This window comes from Pseudopodoces humilis, chromosome 8 (genome assembly GCF_049639895.1).
Source record: "Pseudopodoces humilis isolate 2021_Gansu_Grassland_sample_001 chromosome 8, ASM4963989v1, whole genome shotgun sequence".
NCBI classification, from domain to species: domain Eukaryota; kingdom Metazoa; phylum Chordata; class Aves; order Passeriformes; family Paridae; genus Pseudopodoces; species Pseudopodoces humilis.
Window position 1 is genome coordinate 31345124 of NC_142207.1, and position 25795 is coordinate 31370918.

The following is a 25795-nucleotide window of genomic DNA, read 5'->3' on the forward strand; positions in this document are numbered from 1 at the left end:
TGGATTTTCAGGAGAGCGGAATTAAATTTGCCAGCAGAAATTCCAAATAATATTGACATGAAACAAATGCTGCAGTGTTGTCTCACTTTGTTTTTCTTGGTACTTCCAGAACCACCTCCTGTCCCTTCTTTGTGCATGACCCCTATGGACAGAGGACTTTGCAGGGCCAAAGAGTTAAGATTTTTCTACAACTACTCCACTGGAAGGTGTCGCCCATTTAGCTACAGCGGTTGTGGTGGGAATGAGAATAATTTCATCTCCAGAAAGTCGTGTTTGAGGATCTGCAAGAAAGGTATGGGAAGTGATACTGCCCCCAGCTATCATTAAGAGGTAAATATTGTGTGGGTCAAAACATTCTCTTGCCACTTCTGGTAGTAAGAATTGGACTGATCAATTGTCGTAGTTGAGAGTCTCAGAAAAGTGAAAATGGAAATCAGGAGAGATACAGAGCTAGAGAGAGAAGGAGGGGCAGTAAGTGCAGTGTGAAAGAACAGCAATAAGACAACTTGGCATTGGTCAGGCATATGAAGACTTTAGGTAAGACAATGGTTTGGTTTTTTTTTTTTAAGATTTATTGAAACAAGCTTTTTCTCTTATGTCTGATAACCTTGGATGTCTTCTAATCTTACTTTGTTAATTTTACCTTTAGGATTCAATAAGAAAAAAGGTGAAAGAAAATTAATAAAAATCAAGAAAAAAAGAAAGAAACAGCCAGTAAAGGCTCTGGGCATGGAAATCGTCCCTGAAAGAATGCAACTTTGATTTTTATGGAAATGTGAAGTAAACTACTCTTTACCTGTGAATGAAAACCTTAAGTGTACACCATTGAAATATATTTACTGTACTGATTATTTTGATTATATGTTACTAAGCTGCTTATACTTTTTATTATGTATTCCTCAATCATGTTAATAAACATTACCTTTTACTTTGCTAGAGACTTTGAAATTGCAGTTTGGTTCTATATAATTGTCAGAGCTACAGCAGGACAACAAATGGTGTGAGTGAATGGTTAAAACGCAGAGAAGATTCAAATTGAATTTCTCACCTCATTATTCTTTTTGAATTCTATTTTTGTACTAAAGAAAGCAAAATACTTGTGAAAGAATAATCACTAGTCAAGCATGATTGAAACAATCATCGATTAAAAGATAGGTGTATTGCTATAAAAAGAAAATAGACACTGGATTTGTTTTCAATCAGATTTATTTTAAATTATGCAGGCCTAGACTTAACTCCATTGAAGTATAATTACATATTATTACAGTACTGTAAAATGAATATGAGATCAGAATTAATCCACCAAAATCCATAAAGGGAGTGTTAAAGCTGTAAAGGTGTGAAGCAGTGTTGCAAATTTTTGAAAAGATTTAAAAATATATGTGTTGGGACCATCGACTTTTATCCTTGTTACTGATCTAGACTCATGGCTAAGCTTTACTGCTGAAAATGTAAAAAATTATGCCTTACAAATACTAGAATGAAAGGATAAGTAGAATCAGATTTTTATAATGAAATTTTATCCAAATCTCTTTTCTGGTCCTTTCATGGCTCTTTCAGTCTAGGATGTCTTAAGTCTGATTTGAAAGATTCTCAAGGAACAGGAGTGTACATCAGAGAGCACTTATGTAGAGCCTTGTCATGTAAAATGTACGAGCACCACAGACTACCACTGCAATAACCACATAAATCAAACACGTGTGGTTCTGCCAGGAAACCTATAAACTCCACAGGCTGTATGCACAGAATTAATCTGGTGCACTTTCTCTCCTTGTTTCAGTTTCAATTTGATACCTTCCTGTTCTGGTTCATCACTTAGCCCTTTCTCTCCAGGTTTTCCTGTACTTCATGCACCAGGAGTCAGGTCTGTAGGTGTGGGTTGCACTGCCCAGGAGCAGAGCAGTAGGGTAAACACTTGGACCAGCTGGAATCTGTCATTGCAGGTAAGTGGAGAAGCCATGGTTTAAACCGCTCCCAAACCTTTCTCCTTGTCCCATGGCACCTGCCTGAGCACAGCACTTTGTGTGGCCTCCCCAGGGCAAGTGGCTTTAGGCACAGTTGGGGTGGGAGGGTCAGGATTTGCTCTTATGCCATGGTTGCCCTTCTACACTGACACTGCTTGTGTCTGCCTGGCTAGGGCTGCAGGTGAGGGCACAAAAGTCTGCACCTCCCCTTGTCTGCATTTTATGGTCCAGCCAGTAAAAATACCTGATCTTCCATTCTCAGTCAGAAAAATTTCCCATTGGCTGCCAGTATTAAAACTTAACATAATTTCTAGATTGCAAGATGTACCTCAAAGGGAGACCAATCTGAAAGTGACTGCATTCATCTAGGGCTTTTATATGAAAGACAATGAAACTCATTAAGTTGTCCCACCAAGAACATTGAAAAGGGTTTGTAAGCTTTGTAAGATTGATTAGATTACAGACTAGAATGATAAACTTTCTAATACAGAATGTTTTGAAACGAGACCACAGATATATAAGGATAGGAAATAAAAGATGAATTTGTATGGAGATTGTCTTGTGATTCCTGTGCCACCTCATGACTGTCTCTCCTTCAGTGTCTCTCCAGCAACTTGTCCATTGCTGCCCAGATTCAACACCTACAAAACCCACATGGGAAAAAAAAACTAGGGAAAAAATCATCCTTTCTGTCCCATCAGAGCCCTGGATGTGTGGCTGCTCTCCATTCTTAACAAGCTTCCTTCCCACTGAGCTCTACTGCAAACTAATAGGGTCTCCTCACTGAGAGGGATCAGTTGCTCCCAGGAGTGTGCAGACTCCTCCAGGACTGCTGTAGCTAGGATAGGACTGACAGCTACTCTCCCATCCTCTCCTACCCCACTTACAATGTACTGCAGAAACTTCTTGTGCTGCTGTAGTACATTTTGTAATGGCAGTAATTAAGTGATCCACTAAGGGCTCTCTTATGTCACTGCTGAGACAGAAGAGAGTTTGTACAGCTAGCACCTCAAGAATAAACTAAAAAACATTTAATCTGTGATTCATCTGTCAGGCTTTCTACTCAGTGCATTGAGAATCAAGACTGCAATGTCACAGACTGTAAAAACCTGATTATAATCAAGATTTGATCTGAAAGTGCAGGCTTCTCTCAGCTGTGTGTGCACTCAGTTTGGCCACCACACCAGCTATCCAGCTGTTTTTGGTTTTGTTTAGCTCTACAGTACACAGCTATATTTTTTACCATAAAAAGTCCACACTGCAATGTGATATGATCTTCAACATAACAGGAAGTTTATTTCATGCCCTTCTACTTCATTCACTTCTTATGCCTTGTGTACCCCCCACAGCTGCAGAACAATCAAATCCAAGAATAAGAAAAAGGATCTATGCATTTCCGAAAGACAACTAAAGGATGAACATAGCAGGGGGATAATTGAGGCACATCACAGGAAAACATATGGATCAGGTGCCAGAATGGTGAAGCAGTCAGAACATGAAGCTGTGCTAAGGGGTTACAGTGACTGTACAGTTCCACTTGACTAGAGTCCATTCATCCAGTCCTTTCATTCCAGAATTTGCTCCAGTTGCTTTGGAGGGGAAATGCAGGGTGCTGTGAAATTTCTCCCATGCTGTATGATAACAGCCAACAAGCTGAAGCAATTTTACAGAGGTTTGATGGGTTTCTGTATATCATCTGACCTGCAATAACTTGGTATGTGCCCTTAATCCACACAAATGATGAAACAAAATGGCTCTGAGAAATAATTTGGTGTCCTTTTGTTCATTCTTTTTTTTCCTCACATTTTTACTGGTACGCCCTCATTTTTCTCTTTTTTATTTTCTACCCCCTGCTTCAGTTTTATTTCCAGCTTACTCGAGCCAGCATTTCTCCCTAGATCCCCAATCCATTTGCTCTCGCAAAGCTGATCGTTTTGTATTTACCTTTTGAGCAAGTCTCAATATTTCTACCTTCTCAAACTTACTGAAGAGGACCAAAGGGTTACGTTTCCTAACCGGTTGTTTCAGTGGTGTCTCCAAAGACAGATCGAGGTCCAGGTAAAGCAGAGTTTTACGCGTGTGGCTAGGTGGTGTTTCACAGGGTAATTAATTCCTGAATTAATTAAGGGAGTAAATGCCTGTGCGCAGCTTCCTGCGTTTATGCCCCGTGCGGCCGCCAGAGGGCGCCAGTGGCGCGGCGCGCGCCGGGCGGCCTCGCTCCACTGGAAAAAGCGGAATTCACTCAATTTACCCTTTTTCTTCTCGCTTTTAAACCTTCTTTGGTCCCAGTACAGGTAGGTTTGCACATTTAGGTCCCCTTGAACTGCAGCCTGGGTGTGATTTATGCTCCTCGCAGCCGGCGGATGGGAGATGCGGCAGGGCTGGGGGGGCACCGCCCTCAGAGGCCCGAACTGCGCCAGCTGAGGGGTCCCGGTTCTCTGTGGGGTAGGATTAAGCAAGTTCTAATATTACATAAATCAGTAGAATATAAAACTTTGTAAAAATAAACCCCAAAACCCTCCCAGAGCAACCAAGCAAATAAAAAAAAAAAAAAAATCCCACAAACAAAAAAGCCCCCACAAAACTCCACTGACTTTGACAGGCCAAATCAAATGTGGTCTGTGTAATACATGCCTCTAGCTAATTCAGATGCCTGTCTTGGAGATGTGTGCTTGGCTGGAACACCTGGATAATTCTCTAAGTTAGAGTGTGTAAAGTACCCTGTTGCAATTTACAACCTAGACCTAATAGGTCTAAAGCAATGCTACCAGGCTCACACCTGACAAAATTCCTGTACCTGCGATGACACCATTTATTTTAGAGAAGTTAATTTCCATCACTGCTCAGAATCAGAGCTAATCCCAACCTTACATCTGTTTACCTAGAGGTTTAGGGTCCTGCTCCTTAGTTCTTCACTGATTATAAAACTCAAACATTCTCCTGCTGATATGAGATCCTAGAAGCACCAAGTCTTACACGTGCCAAATGAGCATCCAAGTCTGCTTTTTTGGTAACCCTGGAGTGGGATTTCACTACAAATTGTATTGTTTATGGGATTTAAAGTATTCCTGGCCCTCTTTTCCCTCTTCCAATTTTTCCTGACCCTGCACTGGGGCTGGGTTTTGTTTGAAGTTTTATGGGGGGTTTTCCCCTTAGCTTTGCGTTTCTTTCTCTTTTCCTTCTTGAGGAAAATGTTTTCAATGCCCAGATGAATTCCTTCATCCAGTTCACAGTGTGTTCCACAGATGAGTCTGCTAGCAAAAGAAGAGTGGATAAGTGAGAGGTAGCGAGAAACAAGCAGAATATGTTGTTTTATGAGTACATAAAACAGGTTTGGTGGTTCTCCCAAAAAGGTACTCCCTAAGGAGTACTGGTGTTACAGGTGTTCATATAATTTGAGTTTGATGCTCCATGAACTCCCCCTTTGTTCAGCATAGTGTTGAACTGTGCATACAGTAACTGGTTATTGATTTAGAGGGCACAGATTCTTTCCATAGTACAGGGAATTTATTTTATTTTTAAAAAAAAAAAGTGACAAATGGTTTCAATGAAACATTTTTAGTTTCTGGTACGATATTCTTTGAAATTAGTAGAAAGTATGCTATTAATTTTGTTGGTTTTTTTTTTTGTCATGGCAGTTTTCAAACTATTCATACTTGTGCTTCCAGATCACCAGTATTTAGAAAAATATAGCATAGAGATCAGCAATAATAATGTTCCTGTTGTTGTTTCTTCTACCCTTGATACTTTAAAGACTTATTTCTTTAAATACTCTTTTTTTTCTTGGGTACAAAACGAAGTGGCACTGTAAATGGTATGTCCGCTTGAAATTGAAAATTTGATTCTGACCTCTGCAGCTGCTTTACATCTAAGGAATAAAGATATTTCTGTGTCGAGCTTTTCAGCCCTTACGGTATGGGATGCCATGCAACCCCTGCAGACACTGGCAGGGGCGGGTCAGGTCACTCATACCGAGGAGGAATGCAGCTCTTGTGTGTTCTTTGTCTCTGAATAAAGGTCCAAATGACTCTGTTTCTATGGGTCTAGTTGGAGGAGGAGGGCGAATCGCGCTGGCTCGATACGTGAAAGGACAGGTCCCGTGGTCCCTCCTCACCAGCAAAGAAGTATTTTGCGAGTGGTTTCAGAGCTCCGGCTGTGAGTCTGGGCGGGCGAGCGGAGCCGCCCTGGGGCCAGGTGCGGGCAGAGGCTGCGCCGGCCGGGAGCAGATGGCAGCGCCGGGGCTCGGCCGGCTCCCCGCTCTAATGCCACGGGAGCCCGGCTTCCCCGGGACATGCCATTTGGGAGAGAAGAGTAACTTAACGCCGGCCGCAGGCGGGGTCGGGTGATGTAACAGGAAGCTCTGATGTTTCGCTGCTGCCGCCGCTCCGCGCTGCCATCGGACACGCTCCCGGCGCTCCCGCAGCAGCGCTGCTCCGCCGGGAGAGCCGCCAGCCTCTGGATTACACCCAGCGGGGCACCGCGCTCTCGGCTGCCCGCGGGCCGAGACAGCTCCCCACAGCTTCACCTGACGGCGTTCTCCTGAGAACTCGGCGTGGTGAGTGCCGCTGCGGGCGGTCTGTCTCATTGTTTCACCCACTAGCAGCGGTCCTGTGCCATCGGGACACGGCGACGGTAACGCGTGTGTGTGTGCGCGCCCTGGCATTAACCTCAGCGTGGGGTACGGAATCCGCGCCCACACAGGTACGGGGAAACCTTCGTGTATTTCTAGTGAGCGAGGTGCTGAGCTGATTTCATAACTGGTGTTGTTATCGTTTATGCTTGGTACGATAAATTAATAGAAAAGAAGATGAAGTGCCCAAATCAGCGCTTTAAGGATTCTGCCTGAAACCTCTAATGTTAACTAACCGAATTGCATCTGGAGAGAATTAGAGGCTCATTGGCTTGAAAAGGGTCCTTAAGACTAATTGAGTACAACTGCGGCTCTTTCAATGGAGGCTGAATTAGGTGATAAAGTGGTGCAGGTTTGCTTACTGAGTATTTCTCTAAACTTATTGTACCAGAAAGAGGTCATACTTGAGTTGTTTCATAATTAGGTTTTGTGTTGTAATTACAAAACTTAAAAGGTAAAGCTGCTGTTTTGTTTGTGCTTTCTGTCTGCTTGAGGAAAAGTTGCTTTGGTTTGAAGCCTGTAGGCGTGCCGGCGTGTTTCTGTTTGAGGTTTTTAACCGCAAACACCGAGCTGATTTATGGACAGCTAATTACCCACTTTTTCTTTCCTCGAGAAACTGTTGAACGGTGGCAAGTGTGTGATATCGTGCCTTCAAGTACCAGCTGATAGGCAGTTCAAAGTCTTGCTGCTCCTTAAGCATTCCAAAACAGATGTGATACCCTCTGGGTTTACAAATGCGGTTGGAGTGCTGAGATTGGTAATTCTAGTAATTTGCTCGTGTGTGTAACATAGAACTAGGAAAATAAAGCTTGTTAGGCTATAAATCATACTTAGATTTGATCTACAATGAAACTTTAAGCTATCCATGCAGTTTATAAGGGAAGAGAATGAAATAATTATAAAAGTAGCTGAGGTTTTTTTCTCTTTCTCTGAATAAGCTTATGCCAGATACCTTGGGGATGGACTTTGCTGCTCTTATAATTGCGCCAATGCAATCTTCCTGTGCCTGCTGGGGCTGTTGTCATTCCATTGCACTAATAATGCATCTAACAGCTGAAACTTGTTTAGGGATGTGCTCTGATTGTGAGGTCCTCTCGGTGCATTGGAAGGAGACACTCTAGACCTAGATCAATGTAAGACCACACCTGAAAACAGATGTGTTTTCTTTTAAAGTACACATGCTGTGGTACTGTCTGAAATTCTTAATTAAAAATAACGATCTGTATTTGCACAGTGTTTTCTTCTCTAGTTTGCTTGAACTCTCATCTATTTCACTGCCTGTAGGAGCAATCCCAAAGTCTTTATCCAACTCTGGAAATCTGAGCAAAAGGCACTTGGTGACACTAAGGCGGTGGAGATGGCACTTCACCTAAAAGGTGCTTATATTGTTTTAATGATCAGTGGGAATAACTGTCTTTAGAAGTATATCAGCTAAATTATTTAGATTCTTATTTTTTGCTCTTCACAAGCAACTGGTGTAGGTTGAAGTGGGTCTTGCCACAGGGGATGTGCCAGGCATGTGTGTGTTTGCAGGTTGGATGTCAGAACCTGTGTTACGTGCAGGTTAAGCAAAGACAGGCAGGGCATTGATACAGAACAGTGTGACTGCTCTTTTTACTGGAATAAGTACTAAGATACATTGCAGGTTCAAGAATTGCGTTATGTGTGTCCTTTAAACTTCAAATATTACTGCACCCTGAATTTCTGATCAGTTGGAGTCTTTCTCTGCATTAAGACATGTAGCACTTATCCCTTTGAATAGGCTTTTTTGGATAAAATCCAGCTGTTGAAATCCTGGCCCACTCAGAGCCAGTGAGAATTTTCCCACTGACTGTCAAAGGGCAAGACATTCCTAAATGTAGGTATTTTTCTGTTGAAGGAATTATACATACTGTAGTAAATGTTGAACATAAGTTATCTATTAAAGCCATTGATGGAATTTCTCCCATCAGAAGTCCAAGTCTAAGGTTAGGCAAACAAGGCAGGACTTCTCCTTAAGAAGTTGTTCCCATCTGTTGCCAATGTGTTTACGATGTTCTTGATTTGGTACCAAAATCCCTTCAGTGCTTCTGAGCAGCTGCCTCTCCTATGGCACACACAGTGTTTGCCTTACCTCAGTGCCCTGGCCACCTCTGCTCTGTAAGCCTGGGTAGCTCTGTCATTGAGTTTCTTGTGCAGCAGTTTCCTCAGCCGAGCTTTGCACTTATTGAAAACAGTCTTTACTTGCTCGTGGAGCTGCTCTGTCTCTGGGAAGTATTTTAAGTGTTTGGTTTAGCAAATTGTCTGAGCTGCGGAATTAACTATATCCTTGGTACTGCTTTGTCGAGGAAGGAATGAATGCTGCTACTATCAAAACAGATGTGAGTTGGCAAACAAACAACTTTTAGGCAGTAAAATAAGTGTTTTTTTATATGTGTTTACGTGTATTAGACATATAATAACATATTTAGTAAATTATTTCTACATACAACATATGGAGGTCTATTTCATGCTAACTTCCACTATTGCCAGTGTAGCAGCTAAAGAGAGAACAGAGGTTTATAAAGAAACTTTTGAAGTAAATCAACTCTAGACTTTATCCTTTGTAAAACTGTGAATCACACGTGCTAATATTCTGAATTGGATACATCTGAATGCTGCAGCTTTCTAATGTTTAAAACAGAAAAAGAGAAAGCTTTCTGTATGTGGACACAACCCATTATTTTTACTTCTTGTATTCAAGTTGGCAGTTCTGATGTTTTCAGTGTAAAAAGCTTGCACAAAGAGAAGCAGAAAATAGCCTATTTCTTACCTGTTACCTTAATGGAGAATTCCACAGCCAGTGTGGTACAATAGAAAATCTTATGAAATTGGGTTCCATTAGACCATTTCTCTTTAGCAACAATTTCTGTTCTATTTTAGAATCTGGGAAGAAGTGAAAGGCTAAACTTTCACATTTTCAAAGTTTTGTTTTAACAGTTGTCTCTCATGCTTCAGTCTCCCAAGTTTGTTTATACTGTTTACATTTTCCCAGCAAAGTCATCATTTTTCTGCCCTAGGTCTGTGCAAACACTTTCAATCATTTCTGCAGTATATGCTGTCCAAAAGTGATTTATTCCGAGTTGCTTTTCTTTGGAAACATGCATTTGAAATGCACTTAACTCACTGTAATGCACCAAAAATTTCCATGAGAGAAGCCATGTTCTCCCTTCAAGAAAAGAAATCAGGCTCTTGTGGTAAATTTGCATGTGTGTCTGAGGCTGTTACCTTTTAGTATATGCTAGGTGTCACTCAAGCCTTTTCTGGCAGTTTTGGCCATTTTTAAGTTGTAGCTGACCATTCTAACTGGATTTTAGAAAATAAAACAATGCTGTATTGTCTGGATTTATGTCTGGGTCGTGCAGGCTACATTTGAAAAATATATCCCCTGAAAATTAGTGCTGATTTTGTTTAATGAAGCCCATACCAGCATGACTTCCCATGTAGTACCATGAACAAGGAGCACACCAAAGAAATCAGTAATTTTTTTCTTTCGATTACTGTGTTCAAAGCACCTACACCTACCTGATACACTGTTGTTTAGCATCAACTATGTTTAGTCTGAATATCTTATGTTCCTAGAAACTTCTTTTCCATCTATTCTTTGATATTCTCAGCTTAAAAACGGCACAACCTTGAATGTTTGTATGGGCATAATGCATCACTCTTTGAATAACCGTTTAGATTTTTCTCCTTACTTTTTTTTGTCCCCCATTACAGTGGTGAAATCTTGCCAGTTAATTTTCATAAATTTTGTTACCCCAAAACTGACAATTCTGGTAGTTTTAGAGTTTCATTAAAGTAAAGCAGAGGATGTACTGAGAACATTTTTAGTATACCCGACTCCTGTGTTTTAGGATTTAACAGTATTTTTTCCATATTAATTTTTTCAGAAATCAATATAATTTGTCACCAAATGTTGTGCCCTATAATCCTTCCTAGGTAGAAATTTTGATATTTACTTTTCAGAAATGAGTAAGACCTTTAGTAATTATACTTTCATCTTCTGTGGTTGCATCTATGTGTTTATTTAGTACCCTAAATGGAGGGAAAGTATTATACTCCACAGCCTTTTATTACTAAAATGGCACGTTTGTGCAATTATTATCCTGAAATATTCTGTATAATGGCAATATCTGCCCTTTAGTTTCAGTTAGTGAAATCCAGCAGGTGTCACTCTGGGGATTAAATAAGAAATATTACACAAACAGAGAGAAGCTTTTTTAGGAGAATTTAGAAGTATTTATTCTAACACATTTTTCCAGAATAATTTTTTGACCAGGCATGCCTCCTTACATCTAAAATCTGTTTTTCTAGTTATATTATTTAATGGGTATATTTATTTTTCTGTGTGTCCCCTTGAACACAGTCACTGGTATGGGATTATACAGTCAGAACTTGTACTTACAGGTGACATGCTGGAAATGTAAAGAGCTGTAACTCAGTTTAATGTTGCCTTGATGGTATTAAAAAATGTTTTTATCATCATCTTTGGGGACCAAAATTGTTCTTTTTGTTGGTGGACATCCTCTTGCACAAGTAATGTGTTTTGTGATGAAGTCAAGGAGGTGCTTCTGCAAGCGACTTACATATTCAAATAGTCTACATACTGTTTGTGTTTTACTTGCCTCCAGCTGATACGTGAAGGTGGCTAATCATCCAAACTTTCACAGTAAAAAAGTTTGGAGAAGAAACTTTGCCATGTGTCACGGAGTTTCAAGTAAAAGTCAATGATGAATTGTTTTGGTGTGGGGAAAAAAAAGTGTCAAGTTTATTGCTTAGTGTTCTTTAGGGAATGATGTACTCATGTTGTATTGTGGTGAATTTCTACATGAGTGTGGAGTTCCATATTCTCAGAGTTTCATATTGTGTGGAACAGGAAAGTGTTAAAAATTCGCGGGTTTCTAGAGGGGATTGTTGTTTATTTCCTAGACCAGGTTAATGCTACCTTAAACAGAAACAAATACCTCAGCAGGCAGCCTTGGAAAGCAATCCACAAATATAAGTCTGTCTTTAAATGGAAAGAAGCTTTTTTTTTTAATAAATACATGCATACATTCGTTTATTTTTATAAATGCATATATATATTTACAGATATATATTTTATATGTTTATTTTAAAAATAATCCCATACTAGAACTTGTAACCTCAGCCTACTTTAAACAATCCAGTTTCCTTTCTCTCACTTCTTTCTCCTGTTTAAGCCCCCATCCTGTTCCGTTTTTGATTCTATTCAACTTCCTTTCCTGTGATGACTCTGAGTGAGTCACTTTGCCAGGCATTAAGAATGTGGCTTGACAATATTTCCAAAAGCTTATCCTATACTGGCTCATGCAGATGAAATTAACCTCTGCCTTATCCTTCCTCTCAAAGAAATGTCAGTCTTCACACGTCCAGTTTCTTGGAAGGGGAAGGTGGGGGTGGGAAGCCTTTCCATAAATGACCGTGTTGAACTTCTTAGCCATCTTCCTTCCACAGCGTGCGTACCGTAACGAAGCATCGCCATCGCGAACCTCTTTAACATCGATTTAGCGTGAACTGGGGAAAAAGTTAGCTTCAACAAGTTCAGGAAAGCCAAATTAAGGCTCTTTCCTGAGTGCTATTAAAGGACTCTCTGCGTGGCTACCGCTGCGCGTTCTTCATTCTTTATTAAATGTGTTGTTTATTGCATTAAAATGCGTGGAAGGCCACCAGGATTGCGCTGGGTTTGTGTGCGGCTGGCAGCAGTTGGGAAAAAAGCACATGTGTGTTTAAGTAGGCACTTAAACACTGAGCTGAGTTGCAGCCTTTCTTGTGGTTATGTTCGTGCCAGCGTAGTGTGGGGCTTGCGGGGGAGGGTTTGTTTTTTGCTTTTGTTTTCCTTTGGGTTTGGTTTTTTTTCTCTCCAGTTTTAGCAGAAGTGGGTAAAGAGGGAATTTTAAAAAAAATGTTTCTAATCTGTTAATTGTGTATGTGCATAAGGAAATGAAAGCCTTTCTGCTGCAAACAAACAGGGAAAAACATAGTCCTTGAAAAGAAGAACTTTACAAACCTTTATGCAAATAAGAGTAAGAATTCTCATGAAGTTAAACTTTGCTGTTGCAGTCTTCTCCTTGTTCTACAGAACTGTAGAATCTCACCTCCATCGTTTTCCCCTAGGGGAGGTGTGAAAGATTATATCAGATGTAAATTTCTGTGTGTTAGGTCCTAAGTGCAGTTAACATTGCTGCAGATTACACACCAGGAAAACAGATATTTGTTTCATATCTGTTTGCTATCACAGGGTGGGTTTTCTCTAAAACAGGAGTTATGGTTATAATTGGAAGCTCAAACAATTCAGTCTGGAGTACAGTTGTATTAATTTGAAATTATTTTTAGTTTCTCATTCTGGAAATTCTTAATTTCTTGCTAAAGGAGGTGATCTTGGTCCATCTTCAACTCTTTAAAGTGTCATTATTGGGTTGATTATGGAAGTCACAGCACAATCCTGTAAGAGCCTTTTGTTCCCATAGCCCTGTGTGTGCTGGATGTGCTATATCAGCATTTTGAGAGTACCTAGGAAAATCACTCAGATGTTTTTAACCTTTCATGATCCACTGGGGTAGCTGCTGGGCCCAGGTTTTCTTTTCCTTTTTTCTCCCTCAATTATTTCAGAAGAGCTTGCACAAGTAGAGCTCTTTCTCTGCAGAAGATCCCTCTTCTGAAAATTGTGCATGCAATCCAAGGGAAGAATTCAGACGATGTAGTTTAACTGGACACTTTATTTAGGGCTGCAGGGATAAAATAGTCTGCTGACATGCTAAGCTTTTCCTAGAGTCACATTACAAACCAGTGAAGGACATGGCAGTAATTCAGGGTTTGTTGGAAGGCTGGCAAAATTCTTGTGCTGTCTTTGTGGGGGCACTGGGGCACCGGAGCATGGCAGTGGCTGCTGCCACCTCCAGGGTACAAGCACCAAACGAGCCCTGGTTCAAAGCAGCTTTTAGGGACATTTCTAAGTCTGCATAGGCAAGGGAAGAGAAGTTTCTGTGGAAATTTATGTTGTCCAATGAAGGCAGACTGTCATGACAGAGTTATCGGTGATAACTCAGCTTCCTCAGGGAATGCACGTGTGCCAAAGCAAAGTGTTCAAAAATAGCGCTACACATACAGGAATGTGGAAAATTTTAAGCCAGAGGTTTGTTTTGTCTAATTTTATTTTTACTATTTCTTTATCCCTGTGTTTCATAGAATTCTGAGCTTTTATATTTTTAAAACACTTACAGATTTTAAGCAGGATATTGTCTAGGTCCTCTTTCCATGAGTACTAATTAACAATAAAACCATGAAGCCTGGTAGCAAGGAAGACAAAATGATGAAAGGAATGACAAATGCACAAAGGGAAAAAAAAACAGTCTGAACCTGAAGATGTTGTTCCCATAGGAAAGTGAACTGAACAAATCAGTAAACGGAATGATGTTGCCTTTAGCATGACTCTCATTTCAGAGACAAAGCTTAATCAGGTGTCCTGTGGTCAGTCAGACCTCGATAAACAGAAAGATTCCTTTAATTGGTGAGAAACCACTACTTACAGTTATGTCTGCGACGTGAATTCACAGTATGGTTATGAAATTAGTTGTCTATTCAGTATTTTAATTAGATAGCAAAACCAGACTCTGGGTTTCAGTGTGTGGTCTAGTTAAGGTGTCAGTAATTGCAGTGCTAAGTTAGCTCATCTTTCCTCATACAGAGAGCAGGTGAAATACTCAGCTGTCACACATGGAAGGTCTTTATTACCACCTTTCCTCTTCATCTGTGGAACAGAAGGATACCTCCTATTTCTTCTACCATTTATTGAGTAAATGAATTTGTGATCTCTCAGAATTTAAGCCTATGATTTTCCCATTATTCATTCCTGTTCTTCCTGTAATTTGCCCTTTACAGGTAAAAGGATCCTGTTCTCTTCTCAGTTTACAAATCATTAAGGCACTTACAGCTAAGTATTTTTATTCCCCTCATTCAAGCTCTGCAGAGCTGTGGGGGTGTTGTGCAGATCTCCACATCCACTGAGCAGCCCAGGAGTGCCAGGGCCATCTCCTCACCTCCACGACGGGGCAGGATTTGTGCACGTGCAGTCCCACGTTGCGTTGGTTCCTCCGCTGCCACGCATCCGCTATTAAAAAAAATTGCTGAATGACAGTAATAGCGAGGAACAATGGGCTATTACCGGATGTTCAGACAGGGTCATTACAGTATATTTTCTTGTGCAGTCTTGTTATGAACAAGATTCATATTTACCAGCTTGTTTTATTTGTCAGCACCCTATTATTAATTGGTGTTGCAAGGCTATGAACTGCTCGTTTTCTAGCAAAGGTCAATTTGATGAAATGAAGTTGTTTTCTAATAGCTCTATGGAAAGCTTCTTTTCAATATTTATAATAAATTTATGGATTTTATAAGTATTGGGTGTTTATCATCATTGGTAATGACAAAAAAAAATATTTTTCACCATCAAACTGCAAATTAGCCTTAATGTACTTAGCAAAATTACAGAATCTTGTGATGAGGCTGTTGTATTGGAAAATTTAAGTAGACAATTTAAAAAAAAAAAGTATGTTGCTTTTGGATTTTGAAAAGAAAGTGGTGTATTTGCAGCAGTGCTTTTGACATATCGGGGATTTTACATGGTTTCCAACACTTAGAACACAAATCCTTTGATTTAAAAGGCAAAGATGAAAAATAACACATAGTTGAAGCAACTGTGGGCTGTTTCTTTGTGCCGTGAAATTAACTCTCCCTGAAAGACACCTAGTAATGGGCACAGCTGCAAACATTTGAGAAGGATTCCAGCTAACGTGAAATAAGGAGTTCAAGCAAGAGAGGATTCAGTCAAATTTGGGATCCAGGAATTAGTAGAATAGACTAGAAACCAGTCCACAGGGATTTGAGATGCTGATGAAAACTGCATTTGTTTTTGGCATTGTATGAAAATGTTTCAATTTTTTATCAAGACGCGTCATTTTCTTAGATGTGAAAATAGTTGTCTTTGTTTTCTTGGAATAAACACAGCCGAGTTTGGAATCCTGGGCTCTATTTGTGTAAGAGAGTTTAGGAATGGAAAATAAAGGGTACTGTAGGTCAGGACTGAGGTTAGCAGGACTGCAAGGGGAAGTGTGGCAGCTGAGGATCCCTCAGCATGTCTGTGGCTGCCCTGTTTGCACGCGAGCGTGGGCAGGGCGGGGAGCTGGCCATGGCAGGGATGTTCGTGTGAGTCTCACAGAGTGAGGGATGTGTCCATGGACATGAGGTGACACTGGATGAGATTGGAATTAGTGCTGCTCCTTGAAAGCTTTTGTAAGGTGTATAGCTCTTGTCCAGTTTGACAAATGGCTCATTGGAGACCAAATGTTTTTCCTCAGCTCTCTTGACTCCTTTTGGCTTTTGAGTCTACAATCCTACAAAATCCTTGAAGTTACAAGGAGCACGCTTACGAAGTCCACGTACTTGACTGTATGGATGATGCTCAGAGCACGAAGCAAGGTCAAAGGTTTATAAATCCAGATACAACTTAAAAGCAATTAAAAACAAGGGGGGGGAAAGCTAGGGATGAGCAGGAAATATTGAAGAGTAAGCCTGTGATGCTGAAAATGTCTTGTACACTGGTCAACAGCACTCCTACATTTGAAAAGTGAGACACAGAGGGTGCTCAGTAGTTATTTACCACATCTAATGTTACTTGTATCTGATAAAAAAAAATAAATTAATGTATTACTTAGTATAGGAAGGGCTGTGTGCACTGCTTAATGTAAAAATAAAGCAACTAATTAATGCCAATCAACAGTACTTCTGTCTCAGTTAACTGCTGAACAATAATTAAAGTGTTCCTCCTAAAAAGATCACATGATCTTATGTGGATGAATGCAAGCATGTTTTATTGAACTTAAAAAGGTCCAAGAAATATATATGGATTTCCAGAATCCATTTGTAACTTTTTTAAGCAAACATTTGCTTAAAAAACATTTTGAGAGCATTGAACATGACAAAAGTATTAAAGGTGATGATTTTTTACATCAGCTGGGTTTTCCTAGAGGGTGTTCATTTCAAAGGGCACTAGGTTTTTGGGTGAATATCATTCCAATAAGGGGACCATAAATCAGGTTAAAACCAATTTATTTTGGGTTTCCAGAGGGGTGTCCCACAAATGACTGCTGAAAATATTTCTTTTGATGAGAGAGAAAGATTGTAAGCGTACTTTGATAGAAAAATAGTCCTATAGAGAGGGAAGAAAGCAGTTTGTCCTAGACAGATAGTTGTTTCCTGACATTGGGCATTTGGTTAACAACTTCCAGTGTTTGATGATGTCATGGGTCCTATGGATTCTGTGTGTTTGGGGCCCTTTGGGCTTAACAGGAAGGTCACCAAGTTATCGAGTAACTTCTCTGTTTGACGAGATTCAGCTGCCCTTCCTGCCCCACTTTGCAGAACCTGAGCTTTCAAAGACAAAGCAGTGCTGCTCCTGGCACTTTGCCAGTATCTAAACCTTTTTTCCCAGCTGAAAAGGTAAATACCCCAAGAGATGGAAGTAGTTCTTTTCATTCTGCTTTGTGTCCTTCAGATCCTACTGACTCTTCATCTACCAGAACCTCTCTGTAAAAACCAAATGTGTCTTCATTCCTTTTCCTATGCTCAAAGAGTCTTAGACTTTCCAAGGTGTCTATCCACAAATGTCTAGATAAAGGATTTGCACTTTTCTGCAGCCCTCTGGAAGAACTTATGATTCTCCCTCTATAAAACCAGAGAGTATATGTTGTAATAAAACAAAGCATAGAAGCAAACCTATGTCAGTAACACAAAAGGTAGCTAAGCCAGAAACCTCCTCCAGAGGACCTTTTAACTTAGTCTGGCTACACAAGACCATGGTTTTCAGAGCACCTGTTTTTAAGTTGCATCTCTTGCAAAGAAGTGCAAGATACACGTGTGGAAGTTGTGGTTATGTCTTTGTTTTCAGGAATGAAACTGCCTCTAGTTTTGTTGCCAGAACTAAGGAGTAACAAAAAAATCCATTGTTGCATTGGCTTTTTTTTTTCCCTTCCAAAATGCAGCGAGTGCGTTATTGTTGTTGTTGATGGAAGATCCCTTTTCACAGTCTTCCAACAACTTCAGTATTTTCCTTGTTTTGCATCAGGGAGGTAACCTTTGTAACATCCTGTTTTATTTACCAGCCATATCTGTAAACTGCAGGAATCCTTCCTGTTCAGCTCACAACACAGTGCTCAAGACATACAGAAATCCTTGATCTTCATTAGAAAACCATTTGGTAACAAGCTGAATAGCTCTGTGACTCCTGTCAGGTGTTCGTTTTAAATAGCACCAATTAATACTTTTTTCAAAACTAGAAAAGGCTGAAGTGAGTCAAATGAAATCAGAGTTCTCTTGCATCTTCCCCAAAATTCAGACTGTACTGTGTTGTGCACTGGTCATGAACGGGAAGGGTTTTGTGACTGATCCCTCTTTAATTTTATACATCTCTGCAGTTCCTCCTCTTTTGCTGGAGCTGGAACCCAAGTACAAAACTACCATGGAAAAAGACTGCTCTTGCATTTTTTTCTGGCAGACTTACAACCTGGGAGTATCTAAATTATCAGAGAGCCTGTTCTCATGAGAGTCCTGTCCAGGTTTCCAACAAATCTGGAACATTATCCAAGTAAGTGTAGAAACCTACAAAATCACACAGTTACAGTGGAGCTTGTGGTTGAGTTTCTTTGATGTGGTGTGGGTTTTTTGAGTGTGTGGTTTTGTTGGTTTTCTGGTTGAATTTTTTTTTGGTTGCTATTCTTCCTTTGTCACTTTTTATACAAAGGCTTTTATATAATTTTAGCATGTTTCTTTGTCCCCTTCCCTTGTTAATTTTTTTTTTTTAATTCAGATTGATCATTTTCCATTCTCATAGAAATAAGTGTCATCTTTTTTTGAACAAGAGTCTGTTACATTGTAGGATGATGAGAGTTTTGCACAATGAGCTATAGAACCAGTTCACACTAATTTTCTAATTAGAATTTGATCACTAATGAAATTAGTGGGTGGATACTATTAAGTAAAATGGATTTTACTGCTTAGTTTCAGATAGATTTAGTACAGAGTTTTATGCTATTGGTATATCAAATTGTCCTCGTCCACAAATCTTTTCTAGATATACATATTTCATAGTTTGACATGGTCCACTCCTTAGTTCCAGCATTGCTCAAGATGTGCAGTACATGGAAAGCTGGTTGTGGAGAAGCTGTGCATGGAGGCATTGAGCAGCATGAGCAAAGCAGGCTGTTTGCTGGGCAAGGTGAAGCAACTGTCAGTGCTGTGCCTGTGCTCGTACTCACCAGTAATTAATTCCATCGCCTGAGCAAGAGCGCTCCAAGACCATGTTATCATTCCAGCACAGTCCTGCCAAGCAGCTGGTGCTGCTCCTTGTTTTTGTTTCTTTCTCAGGGAAGTAGGATTGAGCTCACTGGAAATGTTTCTCATCCTTCTCTGATATAAATCAGTAAACATAATCACTCAAAGAAAAACACATTTACCATGCATTACCTGTGTGGACAAATACATGTTTCCCAGTGGTGACTCCTGTTGATGGTTCTCTAATAGGTAAACTAATAAGATACGTGTGGTTTAAATTTTATTTGTTTATTAACATCCATATTCTCCTTAAATAAAGTTTGATAATCTGGTAAGTTTAAATAAATTAGCCTTTTAGGAGGAAAGCCTTTATCTATGTGATGAATGTGAGGGGGAAGAGCATTGGTCAACATAACTTGTGGCAATAGAATGTTTTTCAGAATTTATCATTATTTACTTAGAAGTGTTTTGCTAGGGAAAAAATATACTTTTCTAGCACCTACATACTGTTTCAGTGGCTCATGGAGGAATGTTAATAAGATTCTTGCACTGGGTGAGAGACAGGAAAATATATTCACTTCTGAGGGTGAAAATTCAGCTCTTGGTAGACTGTTAAGTGTTCTTGCTCTGAGACCTGTACTAGCATCTTCTTATCAGCCTTAATTCAGCAAACATTAGTAAGTTTAATTTCAAATTGCTCTTATTAGATAAATTGTTGTGCCTCTGTGCACTCTGTTGATAATGTGAAGGGGCTCGGAAGAACATTAAATATACAGAAGGCTACTTGGCTTTTTCAACTATGCAGCTTCTTATTTGAGGAACTAAATTTGCTCATCAATTCCCAGTCTTTGGGCATCAGCCTCGGCACCTTCTCACCCCACTGACTATAAATTTGTACAGAATTTTTATGTCCTGATGTGCTGATCTGCAACAATAGAAACAACATATGGAAACCACATGTCTCCAAAATATGTCAGGTCAGAGAGGACTTGCTACTAATAAGCTGGTCTCAAGTCAAAGATGATTGTATTTGCTGATGAACTTGATTTTGTTTTCCTTTTCTCCTAAATCATGAGTTGGCTCCTGGCTATTGCACCTGAGTAAGTAGTTCACCTTTTACAAATTTTAAGTGGTTATTAGGTAACTTTTATAACATAAGGACCAGAAATTTTCCAGCTTAAATGGTTCCAAGGGGTCTGTATATGATCATACTGTGTTCATACCATGTCCTGTACACTTTTGTACCTTGCAGCTGTAGCTTGAGAATGTTGTAAAACTGACAAATGTGCCAGGTTTCCAGTTAACTGAAGAAAATGTGCGAGTTTGTTTCCAGATACTGGGATTGAGCTCTTTTTCCCGCTGTTACCTTCTGTCCCATCCTGATGATTTTTTTTCCCTTAGGTTTTTAAAAGTTTGTCTCCACAGCAAGTTGCTCTTAAGACCAATTAATATTGTGGAAACAGCTGGTTTTGATTTGTTAGCAGTGACATGTTGTTTTCAGGGATCAGAATATTTCAGGGGTCAGGATATTATATTTTCGTAGTGAAATTCATGCTTTTCATTTATTTTAGAATACTTAATGTTGTTTCACAGGTGTAATTGGATTGGAACCTTTATATTCAGGACATAGGATTTCCCATCTTGAATGAGATATCGGCCAGTGAGCTTTAGTATTCTCCTTTTGATTTCTGTATATACCCTGTGCATGGTGCTTCCTAAAATGGGGAAAAAAAAAAGTATATGTCACCTTAAGAAACTGAATTTGTTTTTTCAATGACTTATCTGCAGAAAAAAGAATTTCTCCTTAATGGTCTTGGGAGGTACTTAGTACTCTAAGACTCACATATCTTTAATCTGACTACATATTTAGGTAACAAAGATAGAATATAATATTATCCAGACTTGACTGAAAGGAGTTGAATGAAAAATCTTTAGTGTTTATTAACAAGCCATATAATAAATAAATATTTATTATATAAATAATATATTATATATATTTATTATATGTATTATATAATAATATATTTATTATATAAATAAGCTATAATGCTGCACTATATAAAGCAAGACAGTATTTTCATATTGATCAGCCATTAATTGTGTTGACTTCCTTCTCCTCCAAGAATTAGGACAGAAAGGAAGGTATGCTTATGTTTTATTTGAAGCCTTGATGAAAGAAAGCTCCCTTTCTTTTTTACCTTACTAAACTTGTGGCTCAAACAAAATCAGATTTTGTCGAAGAGAAAAAATTTGGTTAAAGTGACAAAATTCCCATTTGCCCACTAAGCATTTGCTAAGAGTACAACTTCACTTCTTCAGGAATGGTAAGGAACTGTACACTAAGACCATTTGAACATCTGGATTATTGAGGGCAGGATCAATATTCACCCCCTACTCAAACCTTGCTTCTTCCTTCATCAACAAGAAATGGGATTAATAACATGAGTGTCAAGCATTCTGCATTTTAATGATTTTTGATGCTCTCAATAAGTTAGTTACATTTCAATGACTGTGTTTTGCCTCTTGATAGGGTAAGGGCCAATGAAGTATGGAAAAGGAAAGAATAAATGAAATATGATCACAGTTTCTGTAATGAAGAAACCTCTCAGGGAAGACCCAGGATCACACCCAGGTTTGTTCTGGGCAGGGAGGGATGACAAGCCACGAGGCTCTTAAGGGCAGTAACCCTGCAGAAATGCCATGGAGCAGCTGGTTCCCAATGTGCCATTAATCTGTGAGAGGTAGCACAGGGAGAATGAGAAATGTGTGAAGACTCACATTTGTAGTCATCTCAACAAGTCTGTCTTGGCAGTTAAATTAAAAGACCCTAATTCAAATTAACTTCCAGGTTTACCAAAAAATGACAGAACTTAGAGATTTTCAGTTTTAAACAGTTTGTAGCTTAACTGTTGCATGGGACATAAATTTGCCTTAAGAGTGTAAAGATTTGTCTTTAGAAATTTTAGAGTTTTATAATTTAGATAGTTCTGCTTTCTTACTTTTATGAACTTCAGTACAAATAGGAAGTAATCTGCAATAACACAAAAGTTACTGAAGCATTTCATCCCTTGCACATAAATGCAGTTAATTCTGAAATCCACAGCACAGATACTGGCTTTCTGCAGTAACTCCTCAGTTGTCCCTCTGGGGTGTAGATCCAGCTAGGACAAGGAATGCTAACAAGCCTTAGGATGTAGCAGCAAGTACGTCATAACCACTTTTGCCAAGAAACTAATGCAGTCCCACAGTGGTCGTCTCCACCTATGTCACAGTCCTGCAGGAGAGAGGATGTTGCTGAGAGAAATTAATTTGAGCTATTTCATGGTAGAAAACAGTGGGAGATGTATAGGTTTTCAATGAGAGTTTAATATAAACTGGGTGGGGGTTTAGTCTTGTTTTGTTTGAATTTTGGTTTGGGTTTGGATTTTATTATTATTTTTTTTTTTTTTTTTTGCCTTGAAGCCTAGAACTGATTGTCATAAAGAAAATTTCAAGTTACACTGGTCAGAGGTCAAATACAAATGAAAGTGAAGTTAGAAATAGGCTTTCCACAGCCTAAATTGTGCAAATTGTGAGAATTGTCTTTCCCAATAAATATATTGGTACTACACAGTGTACCTTTCAAAGCTCACTACCTAAATATTTTGAGAAATAAAAAGTAATTAAAAGTCATAATTTGATTTTTATAAAGTAGGAACCTATTGCTTGAAGTGTAGTATCTTTGATAAATAGAACATTTTTAGTAGCTAAAGTGGAATTATAAGTAGACTCCATGAGTGTGCAGTTATGAGTGATGTTCCTAACACAATCACACAGTCCTGGCTGTTGGAAGCTGCATTGTTAGGCTGCTGGCTGGGACTCAGGATATCCCTTTCTGCTTTCACAAAAATCTCTTGGGCCTTTAATTTCCAGCTGAACAGTCACCAAAGGTCCATGAAGAGACCTTGAGCAAAACTTAGACCTCACTGAGCAATGCGGATGCCCTTTATTTATTTATTCATTTTTAGTGCATGTTCTGTTTCGGCTTTTCAGCTCTTACAGATGTGGCGAAAATACTTGAAAGGACTTACTAATTGTACAAGGCACTATCTAGATTCACAGCCTGGTCTTATTTCAATGCAGAATAGCATTTCTCCTTGAATATATGAATCTCTTTGTCAAATATTGTCTCTAGGAAGATGCATTCATTTTTTTTGCTTTGGGAAGCAGAGAAGGTGCTTGTGTACTGCTTTTGTAAGATTGTGCCTTCAGAGCTGCCATTTTTAGGGCTGTCTGGCAAAGTTCATCAGTGTCAATTACAGCCTCAGAAACAAGAGTCTAAGCTCAACACAGAATGATATTTAAGTAAAAATGATCTTTGATGGGAAAGAATACCACCCTTTCCTCCACCTCCTCTCTGTACTTCAAGATCACTTGACTGTTTTGGTCCCTTAAGCTCTGGGAGGAGCCGTTTCCTGCAAAAAGGGCTGTGTAAACAGGACAAATTAGAGGCTGCCCACAGTGCTCATCTGTCCTGATGACTGGCACACTGCAGTCACTGGAAAACTGCTCAAGTCATGTTGGCCAGGCTCTGGATGCTGACAACCCTGCTGAGGCAAGCTTTTAGCTCTGTGCTAATTTTCATTGTGTTCTCCTAGCTCTTGTTGGGGTTGCTCTAAAAATTGTACTTAGCAACGTGCCCTTTATTTGTAGTGCTTGGAGATGACCCAGTGTGTGTGACCCCCTTTTCTCAGGACCTTTGTTTCTGAGTTGATTCTGCTCTGAGCATGTTATGACTCAGTGACTTCAGTGAAAGTGAACAGAATGCAAACATGCTATGTGTTTTTTTTATTGTTCATCAAATTTTAATTCTGATTTTTTCTTTTTCTTGTGTGTGTGTGGGTTTGCTTTGGAGGGGCTCATTTTGTTCTTCTTTTTCTAATTATTATAATTCCTGTTCCTTCTCAGCTGTTTATAGGGAAGGCACTTATAGGGGAGGTATTCCGTGTCTGGGGTGGGATGGGATGAGCCAGCACTCAGGCACCTGCTGTTTCCTGGGAAGCCCATTAGGGCTGGCTCAGTCCATCGGGATACAGCAGATCCATCTGGGCCAGGTTTGGTAGATGTCTCTTACACCCTCTGGGCATCTCAGAGAGCAGTGAGAGCTCTGTGAGAGGCAGGGAGTTCAGCCTTTGGTCTTGATCTATCTCCTGGCCCACACAGGTGAGAGCAGCACTGCCAAGATGTGTGCAGTTAGAGTTGAGTGCAACCATGCTGCAAATGGAGACTGTACTAGAGACTGATTACCCCTCTACCAGTTTGGAGAAAGCAAAATGAGAGACAGAAGTGTATTTCTAATGGGTTTGTGCTTCCTGCAATAGCTGTGTGTGTTGTTCACCTTTTGCAACTGTAAAAGGCCAATTAAAAATAAAAAGAATGATCCTGATTAGCTGGGCAGGTCCATTTCCACTGCACCAGCATGTGTTGTGGGTGTCCCTGGGGTATTTTTTGGAGAGCAAAATAGTTGATGGTGCTGATACTTAAAAAGCTCAAGTTAGCTTCTGAAGTTAACACCCATTCAGTTCCTTTGTTTTGTTCCGAGTGCAGAGATTTAAGAATTCCTTTGTGTACTTTGACCACTGTGAATAAATTTCCCCAACTAAACAGACTGTAGAGTTGTTCAAAATCACTTTTTATTTGAGTGTGTCAAAATCTAAACGAAGGCTTGACTCCTACATCTGCAGATTTTTAAATTGATCCTCGGTATTGATAATTACCAGGTACTGGATTTTGAATGTGCTGTGGTGTTAAATGGATACCTAGCATTAACATATTACACATCTTATTTTAGTAAGTTGTAATTATTAAATTACTTTTTAAAAAATTAAGTTGTATTCTATTTTATGTTGTAGTATTTTTCACATTTTTGTCTAGGAATACATTCTGTGACAAGTAATTTTCTCATGGTTCTTGTCCTTCCTTAGACATTCTTGTCCTCTGTCAGGATGGCTTGCTTAAGAGTTGAGATTGCTTTGTGATTATGTGTAAAGGAGATTTCCAGTTCCTCTTAGGTCTTCATGGGAGTAAGGAAGGAAGCAGGAAAACTGAAGGTAACTGCTTAGCAGATTACCAGAATCAGACATTTCTGTCACTTTTATCAATGCCTGTCTATTGCAGGGGGCTGTTACTTAGTGGGATGTGACACTTGAGTTTCATTACATCAAGTACATAACCTCCAGTTTCCAGCTGGGAATTGCAGGTACAACATGATGTGAAGCTGTATCAGTTTGGTTATTGGGGCAGAGCTAAGAAAAGTGGGAAGTGACATCCACAATGCTGCTAAATGCAATTCAGTCTGTAGGGTGAGTGCTTGAAATGGGTAGCAGAGATTAGAAGAGGATAGAGCTGGAGGTAGGAGGTCACCTTCGGTAATGGTTTCTTCTCAGCATGGGAAGAGTCTCCCTCATGTTTCTTAGGAGCAAGGAGATTGTTCAGGTAGATTGTCTCACTTGACTGACACTTAACTCTGGAAAATCCCTTGTGGGAGATGTTCGTTTAAACTCAGGGGTCCCTAGTGAGAGGCATTAATATCCAAACTACAGCCTTAGAAGGGATTTTTGTCCCGCGACCATCTCAGAGGCAGGTAAGTACAACTCCAGGTGAAAAACTAGTGTAGATAATAAATGACAATTTATTAGCAGAAATACTGGTTTATATTTTCCTGACTTTTCATTTCTCTGGGTCTTCTCTTAACCCAAGGAATTTTACTCTCTATTTGCAGTCATTCTGATGACAATCCCAACAGAAATGAATAATAAATCCATTGCTAATTGCTGAATGGATATTTAAACCTCAG

General features: G+C 39.6%; 2 protein-coding genes across 10 annotated transcripts in view; both read left to right on the top strand.

Annotated features, from left to right (window-relative positions):
- Nucleotides 1–940, top strand: part of TFPI (tissue factor pathway inhibitor) — a 141943-nt gene extending 141003 nt beyond the window's left edge. For 5 of the 6 annotated variants that reach the window (XM_088058956.1, XM_014259093.2, XM_014259091.2 and 2 more), the window contains exons 8-9: nt 110–292; nt 650–940. In XM_088058956.1, the coding sequence (XP_087915082.1) occupies nt 110–292; nt 650–762 (296 nt within the window). In that variant the 3' untranslated portion in view covers nt 763–940. Of the gene's footprint in view, nt 1–109; nt 331–649 lie in introns of all 6 variants that reach the window. The other variant, XM_014259094.2, reaches the window with a different exon arrangement.
- A 3297-nt stretch (nt 941–4237) lies between these two features.
- Nucleotides 4238–25795, top strand: part of CALCRL (calcitonin receptor like receptor) — a 64976-nt gene continuing 43418 nt past the window's right edge. The window contains exon 1 of one of the 4 annotated variants that reach the window (XM_088059038.1): nt 4238–4258. The gene's annotated coding sequence lies outside the window, so the exon portion shown is untranslated. Of the gene's footprint in view, nt 4259–5656; nt 6666–21571; nt 21593–25795 lie in introns of those variants that run through there. The other 3 variants (XM_005530325.3, XM_014259080.2, XM_088059039.1) reach the window with 3 other exon arrangements.